We start from the raw sequence: 21148 nt of genomic DNA, 5'->3' as shown, positions 1-21148 counted from the left end.
TACATAGTACGGTTCTCTCTTCATAAGCTTTCTGGGAAAAACCTTCTTGCCCAGAAGTCAGTGCTGCACTAATCAGGGGCAGGTGGACAATGTGAGAAGAGGCAGACCTATTCAAGAGAACAAAAAAATAGAAATTCCTCTTCAAAAGGAATTAACGTTTCTTTCGAACAGGGGTGACAAACTTGTGTCCCACTTTTGTGACCTCCAATACCCTCACAAAATTTGACATCACTAAATTTAATAATAAAAACAACTGATAGTGTAAAATAATTTATTGGAAAGCAGCCTTGAGAAGTGCAGTTCTTGCTATTCACTGGAAGGTTGACTATGGGTCAATGTGGCCCCCCGAAAGATTAGCTTCCTCTCTCCCTAATAATATGAGTTCTATGGGTCTTTTGCTGCCCTTACTTTGTTGTACTATAGCTACCACTACTTGAACTCTACCTGGTTCAGACCAAGAGAAGTCCTGTGTGTGAGACAGACAGACAGACACACACACACACACACTCGTGTAAAAATACTTATTTCATCTTGCATGTAGAGCAAGGTGAACATATTGTCTGTGCAAGGGCAGATTTCAGGAGAGAGATTCATACCTCTATCCAGTAGAGATTGCACACAAAAGAGTATAATTATGGGAAAGGGCTGTGGTACAAAAGTTTCATTGTAGTGTAAGGATGGTTCATTTATCTTTTAATTTTAACTATGTCCCCAAGTAATCAACTCAATGCTATCTGGAAAAATGTCCCTATGTGACTAACATTTGATGGAATCAAGACCCTATTTTTAAAAGATCGTGTCTGACTTTTGAAAAAAGGAAGCTTTAGTGTTAAGAAAAAAGCCCAATTTAGACAAACTTTCAGGTGGACTAGAGTTCTGCCACAGGGTGTGACCAGTATAAAGATAAAAGTTGAATTAAAATAACCCACCCCTGCCAAAAAATGTTTATCCTACTAAAAAAAAGTTCCTAAAGCTTTGTTTAACATACTACTTCAGAAAACCTACTTTTTCTAAACACTCACTATAAAATAACCCTTACAAAGTTGAAACTTAATGTTTAATAAGGTGGTAAACTAGCATATGCAATTCGACATCAAATCTCTCCATTCAAATTGCTTTTGTGACTTAAAATGTAACTTTTTCCAATGTTTTTCACTAAGCAGAATTAGTTTTGCCCAGTTGTAACTTGTGAGAGAAATAAACCAAGTATTACACCAAAAATAATAATGCTGTTGCTCAGTTTCACAAGTAGCCACACTACTGCTGGTTATGTTCAACTTGTTGGTCTTTGCAGTTTTCCTCACAGACTCCGTCTTTGCTCAGAGAAGTTTCCTCAGCTTTTTGTTGAGTGGCTTTCTTGAAAATTGCTCTCATGAGAACCGGAATTGACATACACCTAAGAGAAGGGCCAAGTCATCCAATATTTAAGGAATTGCTAATTCACTAAATATAATCTGGCTACTCCATATGCATAACTAACTGACTAGTGGATAGAGCAAGCTGCATTTGCCACTGTCTCCAAACAAGTCAGCGCAGTGCAGAAAGCTTTATAGATTACATAAAATAAATTTCTAAAGTTCCATGCCAGTTCTTCTGTAAGGTGACATAAAGGTAAAGGTACCCCTGACAGTTAAGTCCAGTTGCAAACGTCTCTGGGGTTGCAGTGCTCATCTCGCTTTAGTGGCCGAGGGAGCCAACGTTTGTCCGCTTCCACAGACAGTTTTTCCGGGTCATGTGGAAATTATGACTAAACTGCTTCTGGCGAAACCAGAAACGCCGTTTACCTTCCCGCCGGAGTGGTACCTATTTATCTACTTGCACTTTGATGTGCTTTCGAACTGCTAGGTTGGCAGGAGCTGAGACTGAACAACGGGAGCTCACCCTGTTGTGGGGCCTCAAACCGCCGACATTCCAATCTTATTTTGCATTGCTCACTCAACAGGAGCAGTTTGAATCTTTAAAGTTGCATCCCACCACACTGCTGAAAATCCTACTCACGCTTGATGTTTCACAAGTATTTCCTATCGCTCCACCACCCATTTCTTTCATCAATCTTTCCTGATCCTTCTAACTAATAATAATAATTTTATTAGTTGTACCCTGCCCATCTGACTGGGTTGCCGCAGCCAGTCTGGGCAGCTTCCTCCTATAACATGGTTTTACTACCATTGTTGTCAACAACAACTATCAGCCGTTTAATTTCCTTCAACACTTCCATCTCTTTCCCATCAGAGCAAGGGAGACCTTGCCCACTCTTGAACCTCTCTGTCTCTTGGCCACCTTTACTCTGCATGCAGAGTTACTAGTGTTGCCACTGGTCCAGCCAAAAGGCTATGGCAGGCAGTGATACTGAGGGCTACCTGAAAGTGGCCCAAAGACCACTGCTGAGACTCAGCCCACTGGTGCAGAAACACTGGTCTAAGCTGCCCATTACCGAAGCAAAGGAGCCTCTAGTTGTGCTAACTATTAAAAGATGGAGGAGATTTTTAGTTGCCATGAGTTCCAGAGAATGTCACACTGACATACAGGGCTCAACTAACTCTTCTGACCATCTGGAGCTAGACATTTATGGAGCTTGTAGGTACAGTGGTGCCTCGCAAGACGAAAATAATCCGTTCTGCGAGTCTCTTCGTCTAGCGGTTTTTTCGTCTTGCGAAGCAACCCTATTAGCGGCTTAGAGCTATTAGCGGCTTAGCGGCTATTCAAGGCTTAGCGGCTTAGCGGCTAAAAGGCTATTAGCGGCTTAGAAAAAGGGGGGGGGAGCGAAAAAAATCGCAAGACTCGCAAGACATTTTCGTCTTGCGAAGCAGCTCAAAAACGGAAAACCCTTTAGCGGGTTTTTCGTCTTGCGAGGCATTCGTCTTGCGGGGCACCACTGTAGTTTATTTTGGTTGCCTGTTTCTCACGTCTTAAGCCTGATGGAGCTATTCCACTGTGTTGTGCTTTCCTATGAAAGCTTACTCAGAAAGCTTACTCAGTATTATTAAGGTCCAGTTCCTCCAGCAAACTGTCTAAATGCATGCAACATTTGAGAATATCCTTTTTAAAAAAGCTGAATTGGCCTGTGAAACCCACCATTTTTAATAAATTCTTCATTACAATGTTTATATGGTATTGTTTCTCCTGCCCCAATGTTTATTCAAATACTGAGAAAAATTTCCCGTTACATGAAATAATTTTTTTATCCTTTAAATTACTTAAAAGTTTCTAGCTGCTGTACAAAGTTATTAAATTTATAGATAGCCACCCATCGGTTTACAAACCATTCCATTATACATGACACAAAAGGAAAAGGGATGGGAGGGACAGAAGAAAACTTGGCCCCTATATATTATAGAAGTGTTACCTACCGCTTCAGGACTCTTGTGAGATAATCATTGCTGCAGATTAATGCTCCATCTTCAGAATGTGTATGAAGAGTGCATATAACGTCCCTTGAACTGAGAACATCAACCGTCACTAAACAGAAGAGGGGAAAAAATGCTCTAAAGACAAGTGTGACATTATAGTAGAGACAACAGTAAGAATTATCAACATCCACCAAATCTATTCAATCCTTAAATAGGAATTCTTTCTGGTGACTGCATTGGTTTTATTTATTTTCCTGAAAGCATGCATGCTTCGTGGGAAGAGGTCACATATTCATGCTCATTCCATGCTGACTGTAAAAATGAGCAGTTACAAATCACTACAAGATTAAAAAAAAATGTCACCAATACTTTCAAAAGGAGTCCATTCACACATCTACCTATGAGTAACAGGCATTTGAACTGGCTCCTGTTATCCCATCACCAGCCCAATCCAAAGATGTGCACCTTGGAAGGGTTAACAAAACAGTAAACAGGCTGTTCACCTGTTGCAAGTTTATCCCAAGCCATCTTCAAAGCTGGTCTGGTTAAAGTTTAATCCATAGGTTATGTGATAAAGTGCAACATCTGCTTACTTTTTAATATTCCCAACCATAGTATAAAACTGGGAATCAGATCCAGTTTATACCCAGGTTGCAAAATATGTATTTCCACCCTGGGACCATAGGGTGAAAGATGGACTGTAAATGACATAATGTGCTACTTTTTGTACCAATAGCCCCCAAACCAATTTAACAGAGACAAACACTAGAAACGCACACACACACACAATGTGCAATAGTAGAAAAGAGTTAATATAGATGGCTAAGTAGTAAATGGGAAGAGTTTGCCAGTTTCTTCAATGTGTGCTAAAGTAAGAGCTCCCTTGTGTATAACTATAACCATATTGTACATCACCATGAGACACTTGTGTAGAAGACTAATAATAATAATAATAATAATAATAATAATGGCAGCCCTGCTTAGGGAAGCTTTTAATGTTTGACAGACTATTGTATTTTAATATTTTGTTGGAAGCCACCCAGAGTGGCCGGGGAAACCCAGCCAGATGGGCGTGGTATAAATAATAAATAATAAATAATAAATAATAAATAATAAATAATAAATAATAAATAATAAATAATTTATTGTTAATTATTATTATTATTATTGTTATTATTATTACCACCTCTTTTCAGACCTTATTTATGAATATGTGGCAATAGGTCACAGATGTGATCCAGCTCCTCCTCTCTAGTTCCTTACCTCTGTGTGTTCAGACTGCATGGGGAGATGGGCAGGTTACAGGAAGGCAGGAATTGATTAAGCAAAATTTGGGGTGTTGGTTCTAGCAGGGGACTATTTGGGCTCCACATGAGGCACAAAGTGTCTTAGGCCAGCACTTTTCCTATAAATATCTGAAAGCAGTCACAAGGGCCAGCTATTTAGGGCTTTGCACAGTGCTGCTCTGGGAAAAGGGAGGTAGCTTTGCAATGAACTGGTTATTGTGTCAATGTGTGGTATGGACATCCAGTCTGTTCTTAACACTGAAACACACATATACACATTCACACGTTCTACCCCGTCCCAAGCCAAATGAGGCTACATGTGTAGTGCAAAATGCAGCGAGTGCATTTCTGCACCACATTCCCTGCTGACTTTTTGTATGCCTGTGTGCACCCAATACACTTTTCCTTTGGAGACATACCACAGGCTAGGTTCTCCTCCAGTGGATGCTGGAATGTTACTGAAAAGCTAGTGGCTTTTTGCTGAACGACGTCAAAATGAAGCAAGTCTGATGAATCTGGAAGGAAATAACTGTTTAGTGACTGTTTGGGCTAACCCTGTAGCAATAGAGCTAAACGTTTAATTTGAACTAGAAATATAAATTAGTGGGTGTAGTCAGAAAACATTTGTATTGATTTCCAAGTATTCTATATGCCTTAACTTAAAACATTACCATTGACGTAGGAGTGGGTTGGCTTTTGCTAGACTCAAGGAGTCCTGCTTTGTACAAGCTCATGAAGTTTCATGGTACAAACATCAAATGAAATACAGTGGACTCTCGGGTTGTGAACATGGTCCGTGTGGGATGCATGTTCGCAGCCTGCAGCAGCGCGTCTGCGCACACGAGGGTTGCGATTCAGTGCTTCTGTGCATGTGCAAAGCACGATTTAGCACTTCTGTGCATGCGCGACTGCTGAAATCCGTTCCAGTACTTCCGTGTTTTGGCAGTCCATAACCTGAAAAAACGCAACCTGAAGCGTCTGTAACCCGAGGTATGACTGTACAGTTGCTGAAAATTTCCTTTTCAGTTTCACTATCTCCAAAAGAAATAAGTTATAAGGTGTCAACATTGTTTGGTTGGAATCCAAACAGTTCCAAGCACACCTGAAAGCAAGTCCCCATGAATACTTCACTCATTTTTAAATCTCTGCCTGCAGGAACTTTTGCTGAGAAGGGAGGGCCGTAGCTCAGTGGCAGAGCATGAATGCCTTGCACGAAGAAGATCCCACATTCCACCCCTGCCATCTCCAGATCTGACTGTGAGAGAACCTCACCTGACACCCTGGAGAACTGATACCAGCTGATGTAGTGTAGTACCGAGCTACGTAAGAAAAGGGGGCAGGGGCTGAAAACAGACTATATAGTTTCCAGATGGGAGTTGCAAACAAAACAAAGAAGAAGGGGGAGAACATTGCAGTCAATGCACATTTGATTTGCGTGATCTGTTCTACGCTATTCATATTGTTGCACCCCACCCTCAATCTTCAAGGTTTCAGGGATTCCAGGTGCTTACACAGGGTTTGTGATTTCTTTTGGGAATGAGGCACAGCGGAGACTGTGGTGTCTTTATGATGTATGGTTTATCTACACGTATATACAAACTGAGCCTACAACATTAGTTTCTCCCACGGCAGCAGCCTTGGATTCAAACAGAAATCAAATATTTCTCTTTGACCCTGTCTCCAGCTTGCTGCTGTTCTTCCTGGTCATTTCACTGCTTCTCTCATCTCTGACTTTATCTGTGAGAGGGGGCCCCACCCATTTGCCATCTTGCCTCTTAATCCCCCTTAATGGCTCATCGCTCAAGTTTATCACCTCACGAGGCAGCTAGCCTGGCTATTCCTTGGTTAAATTCTAACACTTGCTAGATCCAACGATTAGAGGGGTCTGGTACCCAACTTAACCTCCACAGATACGATGGGCTCACAATTTCCCCAGCCACTTTCTTTTTTTTATAAAAAGATATTTATTAGAGTTTCCAATTTTTTATACAAACAAAAAATAAACAAAAAGATTTAAAAAACCCACATATAGTTCAAAAAACATACTTTTCAATAACAAATTTCTCTGACCTCCTCATACCTCCCCTTCTTGTATTCCATTTCAGGTTATTTGTTCAGCAAATCCCTAACTTAAAGCATTACAGCTTATAATATCACCTTATTTTCCTTTTTTTCCCATCCATGTTCCTTTATATCATTACAGCTAGAAACCACACAATTTCAATCCAACATCATTTAACATTCCTTAATTTTGCAATATTTCTGTAAGTAGTCCTTAAATTTTTTCCAATCTTCTTCTGCCGACTCTTCTCCCTGGTCCAGCCACTTTCAATGAATTGGATCACAAAAATGCTGAGGGGGAGCAGAACCAGTATGCTGTCCATCACACCTCCTTATTTCCAATGCCTGAATATCTTGTCACCACCATCCGAGGTGGACCTAACTTTACATGCATCCAACATACAAATCCCAGTTGATATATTTGAGCTTCACAGCAAATACTGAAGATAAACTCTTCCCAGAATTCACTAGTAGAAACACAGCAGAATCAGAAAGAGGTGTGAGCAAAAGATGTGCTCTTACCTTCACACTCAGTTGTCTCAGACACACAGCTGCTAATGAGGGTGTTATATGCTGCTTGATGTCTGAGAACTTCAATCATATCAGGCACACATTTGGGATGGGTGAAAGGGATTTTCTTGACCATTGCTCCAGCCGTATCAGATTTTTCTATGCCTTTATCTAGGAAATAGCTGTGTTTTGGGCAGCCTGGAAGAGACTGAACATAAACCGTACAAGATTTGTTCATGGATGTAGTAGCAATTGTTTCCTGCATTGATTTTTTAAAAAAAGTAGTGAATAGGAAACATGAATAAAAGGAACTTCCCTTCAAAAACATACCATATTTACTTGAGACTAACGTACCATGAAATCTAATGCACACCTCAATTTTCAGAACCTTGAAACCAAAAAAAGTACGTATTTGCTGGCGAATGTAAATGTGCCATCGAATCTAATGCGTACCTTGATTTTCATAACAAAAAAGGTGAGCATTAGATTTGAGTAAATACGGTAGTTGTCTAGAACAGTACAAAGTATGTGACACTGGACTTTTAAGCAAACCTTGAAGTAAGCTGCTTATACTATAGATGCCTTGACCACCCATTTTTAAACAAGTTATTAAATGGAGTAGTCTCTGCACTGGATCTGAAGAGTTGCTCAGCTCTCAAGCCCAAGGGCACCGTGGGGAAAAACCAACCTGGATGCGTATACATGGTAGTTTAAAGTAGATTTTATGCATCTTATGTGTGCTTGTTTTTCACCTTGTCCACATGACATTGCCCTCATCTAAGTAGAAGTCCACACTTCCCTCTGCCATTTAATTCAGAACTTCCAAATCCATGTGATAAGGGGCGGAAATCCAATGTAAACTCAGATGTTACCCAGACACACTGAAGCACATTGTGAGGGCCACTTCTTATGTGTGTGACAACGTTTTGCTGGGTGTACTGCCACCTATTCTGCACCCCATACTTCCACTGGTGAGATGTTCCTTGGTGGGCTTTTATTGGGGCTGAGACAGAGACGCACTTTGGGGGGAGGGGGGGAACCCACAAGTGTGGTATATTGGAAAACTTGTATCTCAGTAATAATAAATATTGGCCACTCACACAGGTAAACAAATGATTGACATGCCCACAGTGGACTTCAGTTTTCCAGAACTCAAGGGGAGGGGTAGGAAAATACTAACTGAGAGGAGAGGACAGCACATCCCATGAACACATCCCATAAACATCAAGACGGAGTTCAGCTGAAAGTGCCCATGTATGGATGAATGCACATGGACAGAAATGCACATGGACAAATGGTGTCTGTGTGAGCCATGTGCACATTAAGCCTCTGGTTTGTATACCAGTAGTGCCAGTTTCCGCATAGTAGGATTTATCACACACAGCTGTTTCAAGGGCAACTTGTACCAAAAAGAACTGAATATAAACTAAAAGCATGGCCAAGAAGATGTAAGAAATAAATATAATCCACCAACAGGATTCACTCCAGTTGGATCTTTCTATCAAGTTATTCCCCACAATGAATTCATTCTATGCTACATCTTTATGAAACTTTCCCAGCTATTATGAGACCATGTGTGCAAATGGTTTTAACCTGTAACAAGACTTTAAAAAAAGTTGTGTTATGGGTTAGTATAAGGCCGCATTTAGCTTTTTAATGACATCTCATGGATGACAGCCCCACAATTTTGCACATTAGAGTCACTGAATTGAGTGTAATTTTGTGTGTGAGAGAGGGGGGGAGTAAGGAGAGAGAGAGAGCGCACACACAATTTGTGTATGTTGTGTAAAGGCCAACCTGGGCAAAGAATTGCAACTTAGGTCATAATCAAATTTAGCAGTGTTAAAGTCATCTACTTCAGAAAATTCATGTGACTTCCCAGAATTCAACACACAGCTTTCAGTAAGCTGTAGAATTATGACTCATTTAGCAGCTTCATTCCTGACCTCATAACTGGAGTGAATACCAACAATTGGAGTATAATTACCACAATGAAGGAAGAAGTACTTGTTATCAAACCATGTGGATGATTTTCTGAAAGGGCAAACTGAACAATCAGCTCATGTAGAGGACCTGGCTTCAATCTAGCAACTGGAAGCCCTAAAACCAAATAATTTTTTCCCATTAGTACTGTACAAGAGCATCATTAAAGATGGAATGCATTTGAGAGAGACAGCATCACATGAGAAGAGGCAAAGAGAGATGTGATCACACAATGGTTATCAATAAATCAGTGGGATGGTTGCCAACAGAGGGACAGGGCTATTCAGATCAGCAAGCACTTGTGCTCCTGAATGGGCAAGTTGCTCGTGGGAAGGCTGAGACAAATACCAGCATGAATGCTATACTTCTAGTACATAAGCAGCAATACTTGGTTCTCATTTTACGCTCCTGCCACTTCTCCCTTTCTAACTCCACCCTGGGGCCCATCAGCCTTTATACCCCTGTAGAAATCACAGGGGAAGAATTAACCAAATGTTAATTAGGGTCTATTGAAATGCTAGCATGTAGGGAGGGAGGGTGGAGGTACAAAATTATGTACTTAATTAAAGCATGCCTGTAAGCTCCTGTAGTTTATGAATACTGGATGAAGACAGAGGAAAAGGACAGTTCTGGGAAAACATCAGGAAAAAGCAAGCTGATAATGGTGCAGAAATTACTTCCTTCAGAGGCAGGAATCTGGGGCTGCTGAAGAAAAGGTTTGAAAGTTAAGCATTAGGTAAAAGGAAGCTAGTTTGACCAGTACTCTGGTAGCACAATCTTATAAGTTAAGCCAATGTTTCTCAAGCTGGGTATTGTTGGACTACAACGCCCATCATCCCTGACCACTAGTCCTGCTAGCTAGGGGTGATGGGCATTGTAGTCCAACAACACCTGGGTACCAAAGTCTGAGAAAGGCTGTTCCAGGATCTCAGGCAGGATTTTCCTTTATCAGATCCGGAGGATCTGTGGCCCTCCAGATGTTGTTGGACTTCAACTCCCACCATCCCTGACCATTGACGAGGCTCACAGGGCCTGGTCAGAGCTGGAGACCACCAACACGGCTCACAGTAGGCAGCACCTTCAAAGGGAAACATCAGTTGGTGAGGAGAGGGGGCAGAACAAGAGTTCAGCCTGGCCTGAATCCAGATCAAAAGCACATACTGGGTCATGGACTGGCAGATGCCTTTTCTTCAAACTGGAAGTGGCCAGTTTAAGCACACACTCTTAAGAAGTGTGAAGAACACAATGTATAATTTGAGGACGTACTTCCAGGTTTTGTACCCTATTGTAGTAAAACACATTTTTCTACCATGTTCCTCACAGTCTTTTAAAATGACAGGCTATTAAGAAGTGAATTTGACGTGCTATCACACACCCATTATAACCCACACAGAGCGAGGGATTTCCATGTTCAGTTATACTGATAGGAGCATGAATAATGCCCTCAAGTCTTACCCATCTCCATCAGTTGGCGAATTCACGAGTGAGGGCGCAAGAGGGAGGCGGTGGACTGTATCAGCCCCTCCTATTATGACAAGCACCTTCCTGCCATCTATTTTCAAGCCTGATGGAAAGAGAAGACACAAACACGTCGCCCTTCAGAGAGCCGCTAGCATAACCATGCAATCCTGTCCATGTCCACTCAAAAGTAAGTCCCACCGATATCAGTGGGGCTTCATCATACACAAGCAGGGATAGAATTGGTCTTCGTTTACTCACTCAAAATGAAGCATATGTCATTTAGTGAGTGTAGAATCTATTTTAAAAGGGAATGCAGAATGAGACCGCCACTATGGAGGTTTTCTAGCTGATTCACAATCCCTCACTCATCACTAATAATAATATTTTTGTGGGACCTGTCTTTTATTTTTTATAGATGTATTTTATTGGTTTGTTTACTGTAATGGATTTTAGTGTTTATACTGTGTTGTAAGCCACTTTGAGTCACTTTTGTGAGTAAACTGACAAAATAATAATTAATAAATACCTGGGGTGAGTTGTTCCTCTAGAATTTGATACTGCGATAGATAAAATTCAAGGTTCATAGGGCTTCCTATAGAATTTGAGAAAATTAGATGGATTAAACAGAAAAAGCACATAACGGATACCAATGTAAGCTATGTAAGCTTAGGATGTTTGATCCCCTTCGTCGTTTTTGTTTGCTTCCAATGCAAAGGACTCAATACCCCAGGGCCATATTGTGCGACAGGGGACCCAAACAACTGTTTGGGGTTGCAAGGAGATTGTTGTGGAGAACTAGTTATCCACTCAACAGTTTAAACATATAAAACAAGTAAGTTCCTTTGTATAAATCACAGAATTGTAGCATTGGAATGGACCACTTGGGTCATCTAGTCCAACTCCCTATAATGCAGGAATCTTTTTATCCAATGTGGAGCTCAAACCCACAGCCGCGAGATTAAGAATCTAATGCTCTACCAACTAAGCTATCACTCCTAATATGAAATTTCTTCTGGATTGTATAAAATAGGGATAAATCATGCATACAATTCCGGCATAAATATTGAGGAGCAGGCTGCAGGACACCCTAAAATAAAGTACAGTGGTACCTCGTGTTAAGAACTTAATTTGTTCTGGAGGTCCGTTCTTAACCTGAAACTGTTCTTAACCTGAGGTACCACTTTAGCTAATGGGGCCTCCTGCTGCTGGTACGTGATTTCTGTTCTCATCCTGAAGCAAAGTTCTTAACCTGAGGTACTATTTCTGGGTTAGCAGAGTCTGTAACCTGAAGCGTATGTAACCTGAAGCATCTGTAACCTGAGATACCACTGTATTCAAGAAGGTTGTACAAATGGGGGAGGAGCCCCAAGAGATGCTCCAAAGTGCCATTTAGGGACAACTCTGCACGCTGCACATGGTCAAGTAACTACCAAAGATAAGAAGAAGAATTATAGCCAGAAGAAAAAGGCATTGGGGGAAGCAGTGGCCCAATGATCGGACACCCAGGAAATCACTAGCTGGTCTTGGTTTTAACTTTTAAGGCAGTTGTGCAGAAAGTGCACAGTTTGATCCTTTATCATCATCTAATACATGGATCACACACACACACACACAGCCGCAACAGGACTAGCACCTTATCAGGAAATGTAAGTCAAATGGGGGAGGGGAAGCAGAATTACTCATAAGCAAGGAGAAGTGTATGTGAAAAGGGACCAAAACGCAAGAAGAAGAAGAAGACGAGTTTGGATTTGATATCCCGCCTTTCACTCCCTTTAAGGAGTCTCAAAGCGGCTCACAATCTCCTTTCACTTCCTTCCCCACAACAAACACTCTGTGATGTGAGTGGGGCTGAGAGACTTCAGAGAAGTGTGACTGGCCCAAGGTCACCCAGCAGTTGCATGTGGAGGAGCGGGGAAGCAAACCCGGTTCCCCAGATTACGAGTCCACCGCTCTTAACCACTACACCACACTGGCTCTCCAAGGAGGAACTAGTCAGGACCTCTCCTCTATTTTCACAGCTACCTAGAAAAAGACTCGGGGACAGGAAAGGGGTTGTACACACTCATGTTGGTCTCACCGTCATCTCTAGTCAAAAAGCGGTTTTGGAGCACAAAACTAGAAAAAGCGGTTTTGGAGCGGTTTTGTGAGCAGAAAGTATACTGGGATGAATGTGCTCACAGAACGCTTTGGGTAACGAGCTCCACTAACCCGGAAGCAGATGCTCCTGGTTGTGAACTTTGCCCTGGGATGTGAGTGAAAGTTGCGCACTGGTAGTGTGGCAGCAGCGGGAGGCGCCATTAGCGAAAGCGCACCTTAGGTTATGAACAGTTTTGGGTTAAGAACGGACCTCCAGAACGAATTGAGTTCATAACTGGAGGTACCACTGTACTACAAACAACAATGCTTCTATCATTCATGCTACCTACAAAGTCACCAGAAAGCAATCCCAAGGTATTACTATTCTTTAGCATTCTTAAATTATGCTTGGCTACCATGATCACACAGATATCTACTTCAGTCTGGAGAAAGAAAGAATAAACAGTTACCTCCACTTCTTGGGTTCAGATAGCCAACTTTTCCACATAGTATTTCAGTGACTCTGTCCATACCTGGTGTTCTGTTTTTAAAGTATATACAGTAATCAGTAAGATCATGCACTTAAATGCCTTAAAATATTTATTATTATTATTATGGCAACCTTAGGCTGGAGTGCAAACATTTGAACTTGCACCTTCCCCAACCACTGTCAAACCTACCTGCTCAAAGCAGACAGTGAGCAGAGGTCTTTTTCCAAAGCCAGGAAGGCAGCAAACACCTTGGATTTTGTTTCACTAGAAAGGAAAGACCTTATTGGAGGAAGGGGGTTTAACACACAATATAATAATTTAAGTAATTAAGTTGTAACAAACAAACCTGCTTCCTGGAATCTGATAAATATTTAACATGTCTGCCACCATGTTTCCAAAGGCATCAAAATTTTCCATTCTAAAGAGCAAAATACATGCAACAATTGTCAGTGCTGATAAGGCAAAGAGAGCCATCTAGCCAATATTTGGGAAAACACCACCACCGAAGTGAATCTGATATTGGCAGCATGTTGACATAGAAAGCAGTGGGATGCTCTTACCATTGAGCTACCATCAAACAAGACATCTAAAAAGAAGTTAAATAACTGGAAAGTGGCTCAAATTGGTCCTGGTTGGAGGGCAGGCAGGGATGGAAGCAACAGTTATCAGAACTATCTATTCATTTTTTACTTCAACCACAGAAAACGATATGGGAGCAGTGGCAAAGGATTTTTATTTTATGAAATTAAAAATTAAAAAATTATGTGTGCTAAAAATCCACCTAGCGCATATGTACCTCAGAAGCTGCAAAAGATCTTCACAGGTCTAGAAGACGAAAGAACAGAGGTTATGGTTTTCTAAAGAGGGGCACTATTTTCTTAAAAACAAAGCAGAAAGGAGAAATGACATAAGCCGAACCTTAGTCAACATGAAACTTTAGCAGACACTATGAGGAATATCCAAGGATGTTTTTCCCAGGATCTATTCAGGAACAGTCACTTTTGGTTGTAAACCAGAATCTATAAAGGCATATATTTCCTACTCTTCTCTCAACCATAGCTGGAGTGTGATTGCATCATTTTGAAAGCCCTTGGGGTCCCTTCCAACTCCACAATTCTAGGATTCTATGTAACCGCCCCCCCCCCGCCCCGATGCACCATGTGCTTCACTGCATCCACATATTGCATTTACTTCCTTTATTGGACTACCCCTCCAGACTAGGAAAATTCAAATTTAACGGGGGAAATTGTGGGCTAGCAGTTGGATGAGGACATTATGTGAACGAGGAACAACCAGCTTCAAACCCGCATTAAGTTCCCCATGTGGACGAGCCCATATAGTTGCTACTTCATGTCAAGCAGTCTCATCAGATGGGGACAAATTAAGGAGAAATGGTCACCCAGCTATAAGGAATTTTAACAGTCTTTGTGCAATTATTTTGCAGTTCAGCATTTGCTATTCCCACAAATTTTGCATTTGCAAATGCAGATGTTTAGTTTGGTTGTAGCAGCAACAGCATAAGTGTTATAACTAATGTAAAGTTGTCCCTTTGACTTGTTTGTTGTTGTTTAGTCATTTAGTCGTGTCCGATTCTTCGTGACCCCCTGGACCAGAGCATGCCAGGCACTTCTGTCCTCCACTGCCTCCCGCAGTTTGGTCAAACTCATGCTGGTAGCTTCGAGAACACTGTCCAACCATCTCGTCCTCTGTCGTCCCCTTCTCCTTGTGCCCTCCATCTTTCCCAACATCGGGGTCTTTTCCAGGAAGTCTTCTCTTCTCATGAGGTGGCCAAAGTATTGGAGCCTCAGCTTCACGATCTGTCCTTCCAGTGAGCACTCAGGGTCGATTTCCTTAAGAATGGAGAGGTTTGATCTTCTTGCAGTCCATGGGACTCTCAAGAGCCTCCTCCAGCACCATAATTCAAAAGCATCAATTTTTCGGCGATCAGCCTTCCTTATAGTACAGTTCTTTATGGTCCAGCTCTTACTTCCATACATCACTACTGGGAAAACCATGGCTTTAACTATATGGACCTTTGTTGGCAAGGTGATGTCTCTACTTTTTAAGATGCTGTCTAGGTTTGTCATTGCTTTTCTCCCAAGAAGCAGATGTCTTTTAATTTTGTGGCTGCTGTCACCATCTGCAGTGATCACGGATCCCAAGAAAGTAAAATCTCTCACTGACTCCATTTCTTCCCCTTCTATTTGCCAGGAGGTGATGGGACCAGTGGCCATGATCTTCGTTTTTTTGATGTTGAGCTTCAGACCATATTTTGCGCTCTCCTCTTTCACCCTCAATAAAAGTTCCATTTGACTTACATGCAAGCATCTCACTTGCTCCACAGGGTTTATTATGAAGCTATAGATATTTTAGAAGAACAAGAAAAGCAGTATTATATTTCATCAGATCAGAACACCCAAAGGAAAAAAATAAAATAAAATTACCAGGGGTTTTTTCCCAGGGTGAGCCAACCTGACATCCACCACTTTTCCATCCGTCTCCAGGTGAATCTCTATGTAGAAGGATTTGGATGTTATATAGCAAACTGCCCCACTGGGGCTCACATAATAATTAAGTCTACAGAGGAAAGAAGGAAGAAGAAAAAATGCATTGCTTATTTAAAAGTTACAGTGTGCAACGGAAGCCTAGCAGGGCTGGCCCAAGACATTTTGGCACCTGAAGTGAACCACAAAATGGTGTCCCCCTCTCTGCCAGGAAGGAAGGGTGAGTGAAAATCTACATCAGGAACAAAGTGATGAGGAATAAAGATCAACAGAGTGGCTGGGGAAACCCAGCCAGATGGGCCAGGTATAAATTAATTATTATTACTACTACTACTACATCTGCTGCTGCTGCTGCCCCTGTGGATCCTGCCACCTGAGGCAGGATGCCTCACTTGCCTCATGGATGGGCTGGCCCCGAATGCAAACTTTTTTCTTTATCTTGGTTGATGTATACGGGTTCTACAGAAAGGAGTGTTTGCACCCAGCTTTCCAAACAGCTGTGTTTCAGTTCCTGATTAAACGTCAGCAGCAGCAGGTCTGTACATCGGTGGAAGACCACATGCTTTGGACTGAACCCCCCACCCCACCCCAGGTTCAGCCTCCAACATCTCCAGGGCTGGGAAAGGCAGAGGATGCAAGACGACACAGAGATCAAAATACTAATAGCTGGATTTGGCATAAAGTGGCTTCCTACTCCTGCATTTTCTGAAATGCCACTTTGTAGTGGCATTCATCTACGCTTTGTCAAGAGGCTGAGGTGAAGTAGTAATCATTTCACAGGCCCCAGTATGGGCAATGTCCCAAAACTTTCTGCCCGAGGGGAACTCCTGACCTGCTCATGCTCATCTCTTTCAAGGATATCGCAGGAAAATGGCAGTAAGCCGCAGCTTAGAGGATGCATTAGCCACGGAATACACCAAATGGCATGTACGCATGTCATGTGAAAATTATACAGCCGTAGAAACATACCTAGCAGTCCCACTGCTGCGGGAAGTGAAGCGAGCGTGTTTAGTAGATGCAGAGTATACTTACCCCTTTCGATTTGACAAGAGTGACAGCTTGTTCATTGTTGCAGCCAAAGGTCCTGCTGCACACATGAAAAAATAGGGAATAAGGTTCCATCACACAGAATCAACGTGTTCAATAAAAGCAGTCAACAGATCCCATAAGTTTAAGAGCAAAAGACCAAAGATTCTTGCTTAATATTGCTCATCGTACCTTTTGTAAAAGGAAGACATCTAGAGCCCAGACACATTCATTGCACAAGATGACAAGACAGAAGCTAGACATCATTTCCATCAAACATAACAGAAAATTAGGCAGTCTTAGAGTTGATTACCGTGCAAGGTTCTTTGTATTTTCTCAAGGCAAATAGATATGGGAGAGACTGATGCCTTACTTGAAGTCCAAGAATGTTTGTCCTCACCAAGAGAGAGAGAGAGAGATACATATACATATATTTGTATCATATAATCATTACATGCAAGTCAGAAAATTGGCTGGTATGTTCAAAGCAATATAGGGAATTCAGCACTCTCAGTCAGGCCTCTTATATCTTGACCTTCATTGCCCCCTTTGGGGTGCCAGATCAAAATGCTGCAGCGGCACTGGAAGCTACAACTGGCAGAAGACATCCCCCCCACCAGGCTTTAGAACAGACCAAGTAACCCCACATCCCAGTATCAGCTGGGGGTGGATTGGAAAAAATATAAAATCAAATGGGGGAAATTTGCCTATTCAATTTTTCAATCCGTAAGGGATTGATTAGCTTTGTAATTAGAAAGCATTACAACACTGCCATTTTTATTTTCTATTCTCACTATGGAATTTGCATCACTCTCCCAAGACCACACACAAACTACCCATTTAATTGAATTTAGTTTCTTCCTCGATAATCACAATCAATCAGTATTTTGGGGAAGTTAAGAATCCCCTCCATTATTCCCACCTAGAGCCATCTTGCCAAATTTCCCCCTTCAGAGTTATCCATCCAAGATCAAGAGTGGAGATGACAGGGCAGTGAAATAACAACCTCACATGTTAAACTTTGGCCCATCAGGCAGAAAATAAGATGGAAAACATATACACACATTGACTCACTTTCCCTTCTACTTTCAATTATTCTCCTCAAGAAAGCATTTTTTTTTAAAAAAAAAAGTTTCTCCCACATTACTCCTCCCCAACAGAACTGATTTCATTACAATTCTTACCATGGAGAGACGAACCAGCTCCATAGTTTCACTCCATGGCTTCTGTGAGAATTTTAGACGTAGCTTTTCCATTATGTCATTTGTAGACCCAGATTTTGCAGGATCTGGAAGAAGTTAAGAGTTTAATTAGCTGAGGGTGCAGGAAACCTTTTTCAGTTCAAGGGCCACAGTTCCTTGCTTGAAGCCTCCTGGGGGCCATGGGCCAGAAGCAAAAGAGGGTGGAGGAAGAAATGGGAGTAGGCTGGTGTCTTCACCTTCCCTAGATCCCTCTTTATCTTCCGGGGAAGCCAGAAGCTTTCTCAGAGTTGAAGGAAGCTTTCCACCCAGCAAAACCCTCCAATGGGCTGACAAAGTGTGTAGTTTGGGAGGCTGTCTGGCTTAGGGAGATTTGAGGGCCAGATGAGAGGCTCGAGGTCCACATTTGGTCCCTGGGCTCAAGGTTCCCCACCCCTGATATAGCAAAACAGCCAATTATTATATGACTTCAACGAACAACCCATACTGCAACAATAGTCACTTTAAATTAGGACTATTTAGTCCCAGATGGGTGAGGTATTTCAGATTAACTGACTCATGAACTTGGCTACAATACAGGTACTAATATTAATGGACCTGTGTTTGGCTTAAATCCCACTCTTCCACCTGTTGAATCTCATAATCTGAAACCTACAACTATTTTAAAAGTTCAGTTTTATATCTTAAGTGTCTTTGACATTAAATCAAGACACACACACACACACACACCATTCTAAGGAAGCAATCCTACTCTTACCTGAGAGAAAATCCTATTGAGCTTATTGAGAATTGCCTCAGGCACCTTTTTAAAACGAATACAACTAAAGTAGCACAAAGCATTTTTTCTAGCCTAAAGGTTTAAAGTTTCCGTAAGGCAATCTATTCAACACCTACTTTTTGGAACTCTCTGCCTCGTAATATTAGGGACTTTCCACTGTATTGTTTTTGGTGTTTGCAACAACTTTTATTTTTGCAAGCCAACTGAGGAATATAACTTTAACATGTGATTCCATTATGCACAATTGTTTTTAAAATGCTAGGTTCATATTCAGGTAGCTTGTTTTTAATGTTTAGTCCCATTGGTATTTTATAATTAATATTTGAGAAGTCTTCTGTTGAGTAAGTGGTATGTGGTTTTTGTATGTTTGTTAAATACATCAAATGGCTATAAAGCCTATATTGGACGCTTGATTTCTCCTTTATGTTATGCTACACATCAACATCATTTGCTTCACTTAGTTTCCCTATACTGCAGGTAATAGCACAGTCTATGGAGTCCAGAAATGGCAAAGTCCCTGTCCTCAGGCAGGTTAGCTCTAGACATTTCATTGGCTAAGGTGCAGCAGAAGATTGCTTGCCTGCCTTGCACATACAGAAACAGACTGGGCAGGTATTTGACTCTTACTGCAATAGGAGTAATGGGATGGAGTCCTCAACCTCACCCAAGGGCAGCAGGGTCATTATGGAGGTAAAGGACAGGCCTTGGGGCAGACATAACTCTATCTTACCAGAGCCAGAGACCTCAGGGGCAAACAACCAGCAGCTTCTATAGCCGGAGACGGCAGCCTTGTTCAACCTATAACATCCTCTCTGTGGTGACAATACAGCATAGTGGTGTAATCCAGCCACACCTTTCACATAAGCACCTGCCTGGAAACCCAGATCCTAAGTGGCTGCAAATACAACAGCCCAATTAGCAACTTACTTACCCATTTCTCTTTCTGCAGCTGTTTAAATGGCTGAAGCCAGTAGACAGGAAGAAACCTCCTAACAGCCTCTCCTGTTTTCTCACTTCCTCCCTCTGTCTACCTAAGAATGGTAGTAGCAGCACCTGGTTGAGATACCCTGGATTTAAGTAAACCGAAGCCTCAAAGGCCACATGTGCAGTGGGAGAGAATCTTAATTGACAGGGTTGCCAACTTCCTCTATTTTTACACCGCATGTGCTTCTATGCCTTTAATATCAGCCTAGCCCACAGAGATTTAGCAGGCTGATGTGGAAGTAAGAGTTCATCTATATATTTCCTTTCTCTCTTATGTGACCAGGTGCAAACTGGTGCAATGGCTCTTGTGGATATGAGATTTATGCATATTTCTGCAAATGGTTTGGGCTACTGTACCCTTAAATACTGCCTAGAAGAGATAATTTTAATAGGTGCATGGAATAACAGAGGATGTGCACACACCATACAGTCACAGCACCCACCCCCAAAATACTGAGAGCTCTAGTTTACCCCTTACGGAGCTACAATTCCTATCACCCTTAATGAACTTCTGCACAACAATTTAAGATAAAGAAGACTTGTCCTCCTTTGTGCTTTATTGCTCCACCATAACAACATGGTGATTGTGTGATGGGGGTGTGACATAACCCACAAAGAGCAGAAAAAGAGACAGGAGCACAACATTGTTGTAATATGTGTGCATGAAAGTATTAACTTGAGCCCTGAACACAAGCTGCAAGTGGGTGTGACTTTGCAGCCACTAGTCTACACCCTCTGTCTTCTTAGTTTTTCTCTCTTCTGGCTTCCTGTGGCCAATGGCTTCCAACTGCAAGAAACACAAAGTGAACTGAATCTCTCCAAACAGAAGATTTTATAGCATGCATCTTTGCTAACCCAACTTAAATAGCTGTCTATTCAAGTAAAGCTCTGAGTTGGCTTCTGGTTAAGAAATTGTGTGGGAATATGCACACAAATATGCACACACATACACAGTCTTACACAATACCCAGATGGCATTATATAGCACTGTCTAATTTTTTTTTAATATTCCAATGTTATGTCAATGGCAATATTAATACAATATCAACTTTTCATTTAGCTTGGCAGCCTAATCAGTCTTTAGTCATCATGGTTTCATGGAGTAAGATCACCAGCCTACACTGTGACATTTCAAGATGTTTGGAAAGGACTGTAAGTAGGGTAGTGTCAGCACAACAGAGGACAGATCAGTTACTATTTGGTGTTGTTGTTCCATGTGCATGGTATGTATTGCAGTTCAGTGTTGACTGTACAAGGAAATCAGGCTGAACTGCATGGAAAGAGGACAAGAGAATGAAGTGATAATAGGAAGGATTGAATACCAATGTCAATTAAATTGAATCCTCCACAAAAAATGAGGATGTTCAGCGGATGTTCTTCACAACCAGCTCAGTATGCAGAGGGAATGTTTTCATTTCATTGCAATCGTAAATTTCAAA

General features: G+C 41.6%; 1 protein-coding gene across 1 annotated transcript; it reads right to left on the bottom strand.

Moving 5' to 3' along the window:
- Positions 1-1144: 1144 nt before the first annotated feature.
- Positions 1145-19660, bottom strand: LOC128398399 (mediator of RNA polymerase II transcription subunit 1-like). The gene is made up of 14 exons (XM_053359413.1): positions 19657-19660; positions 17933-18036; positions 14015-14043; positions 13565-13636; positions 13408-13482; positions 13198-13268; positions 11178-11243; positions 10646-10754; positions 9765-9895; positions 9195-9307; positions 7220-7415; positions 5056-5151; positions 3351-3459; positions 1145-1396 (listed from the first exon to the last, which is right to left on the bottom strand). Exons 1-14 carry the CDS (start codon positions 19658-19660, stop codon positions 1258-1260), a joined length of 1314 nt encoding a protein of 437 aa, XP_053215388.1. The 3' UTR covers positions 1145-1257.
- Positions 19661-21148: the final 1488 nt, after the last annotated feature.

This window comes from Podarcis raffonei, chromosome 12 (genome assembly GCF_027172205.1).
Source record: "Podarcis raffonei isolate rPodRaf1 chromosome 12, rPodRaf1.pri, whole genome shotgun sequence".
Lineage (NCBI taxonomy): Eukaryota > Metazoa > Chordata > Lepidosauria > Squamata > Lacertidae > Podarcis > Podarcis raffonei.
This window is presented reverse-complemented; position numbering and strand designations above follow the sequence as displayed.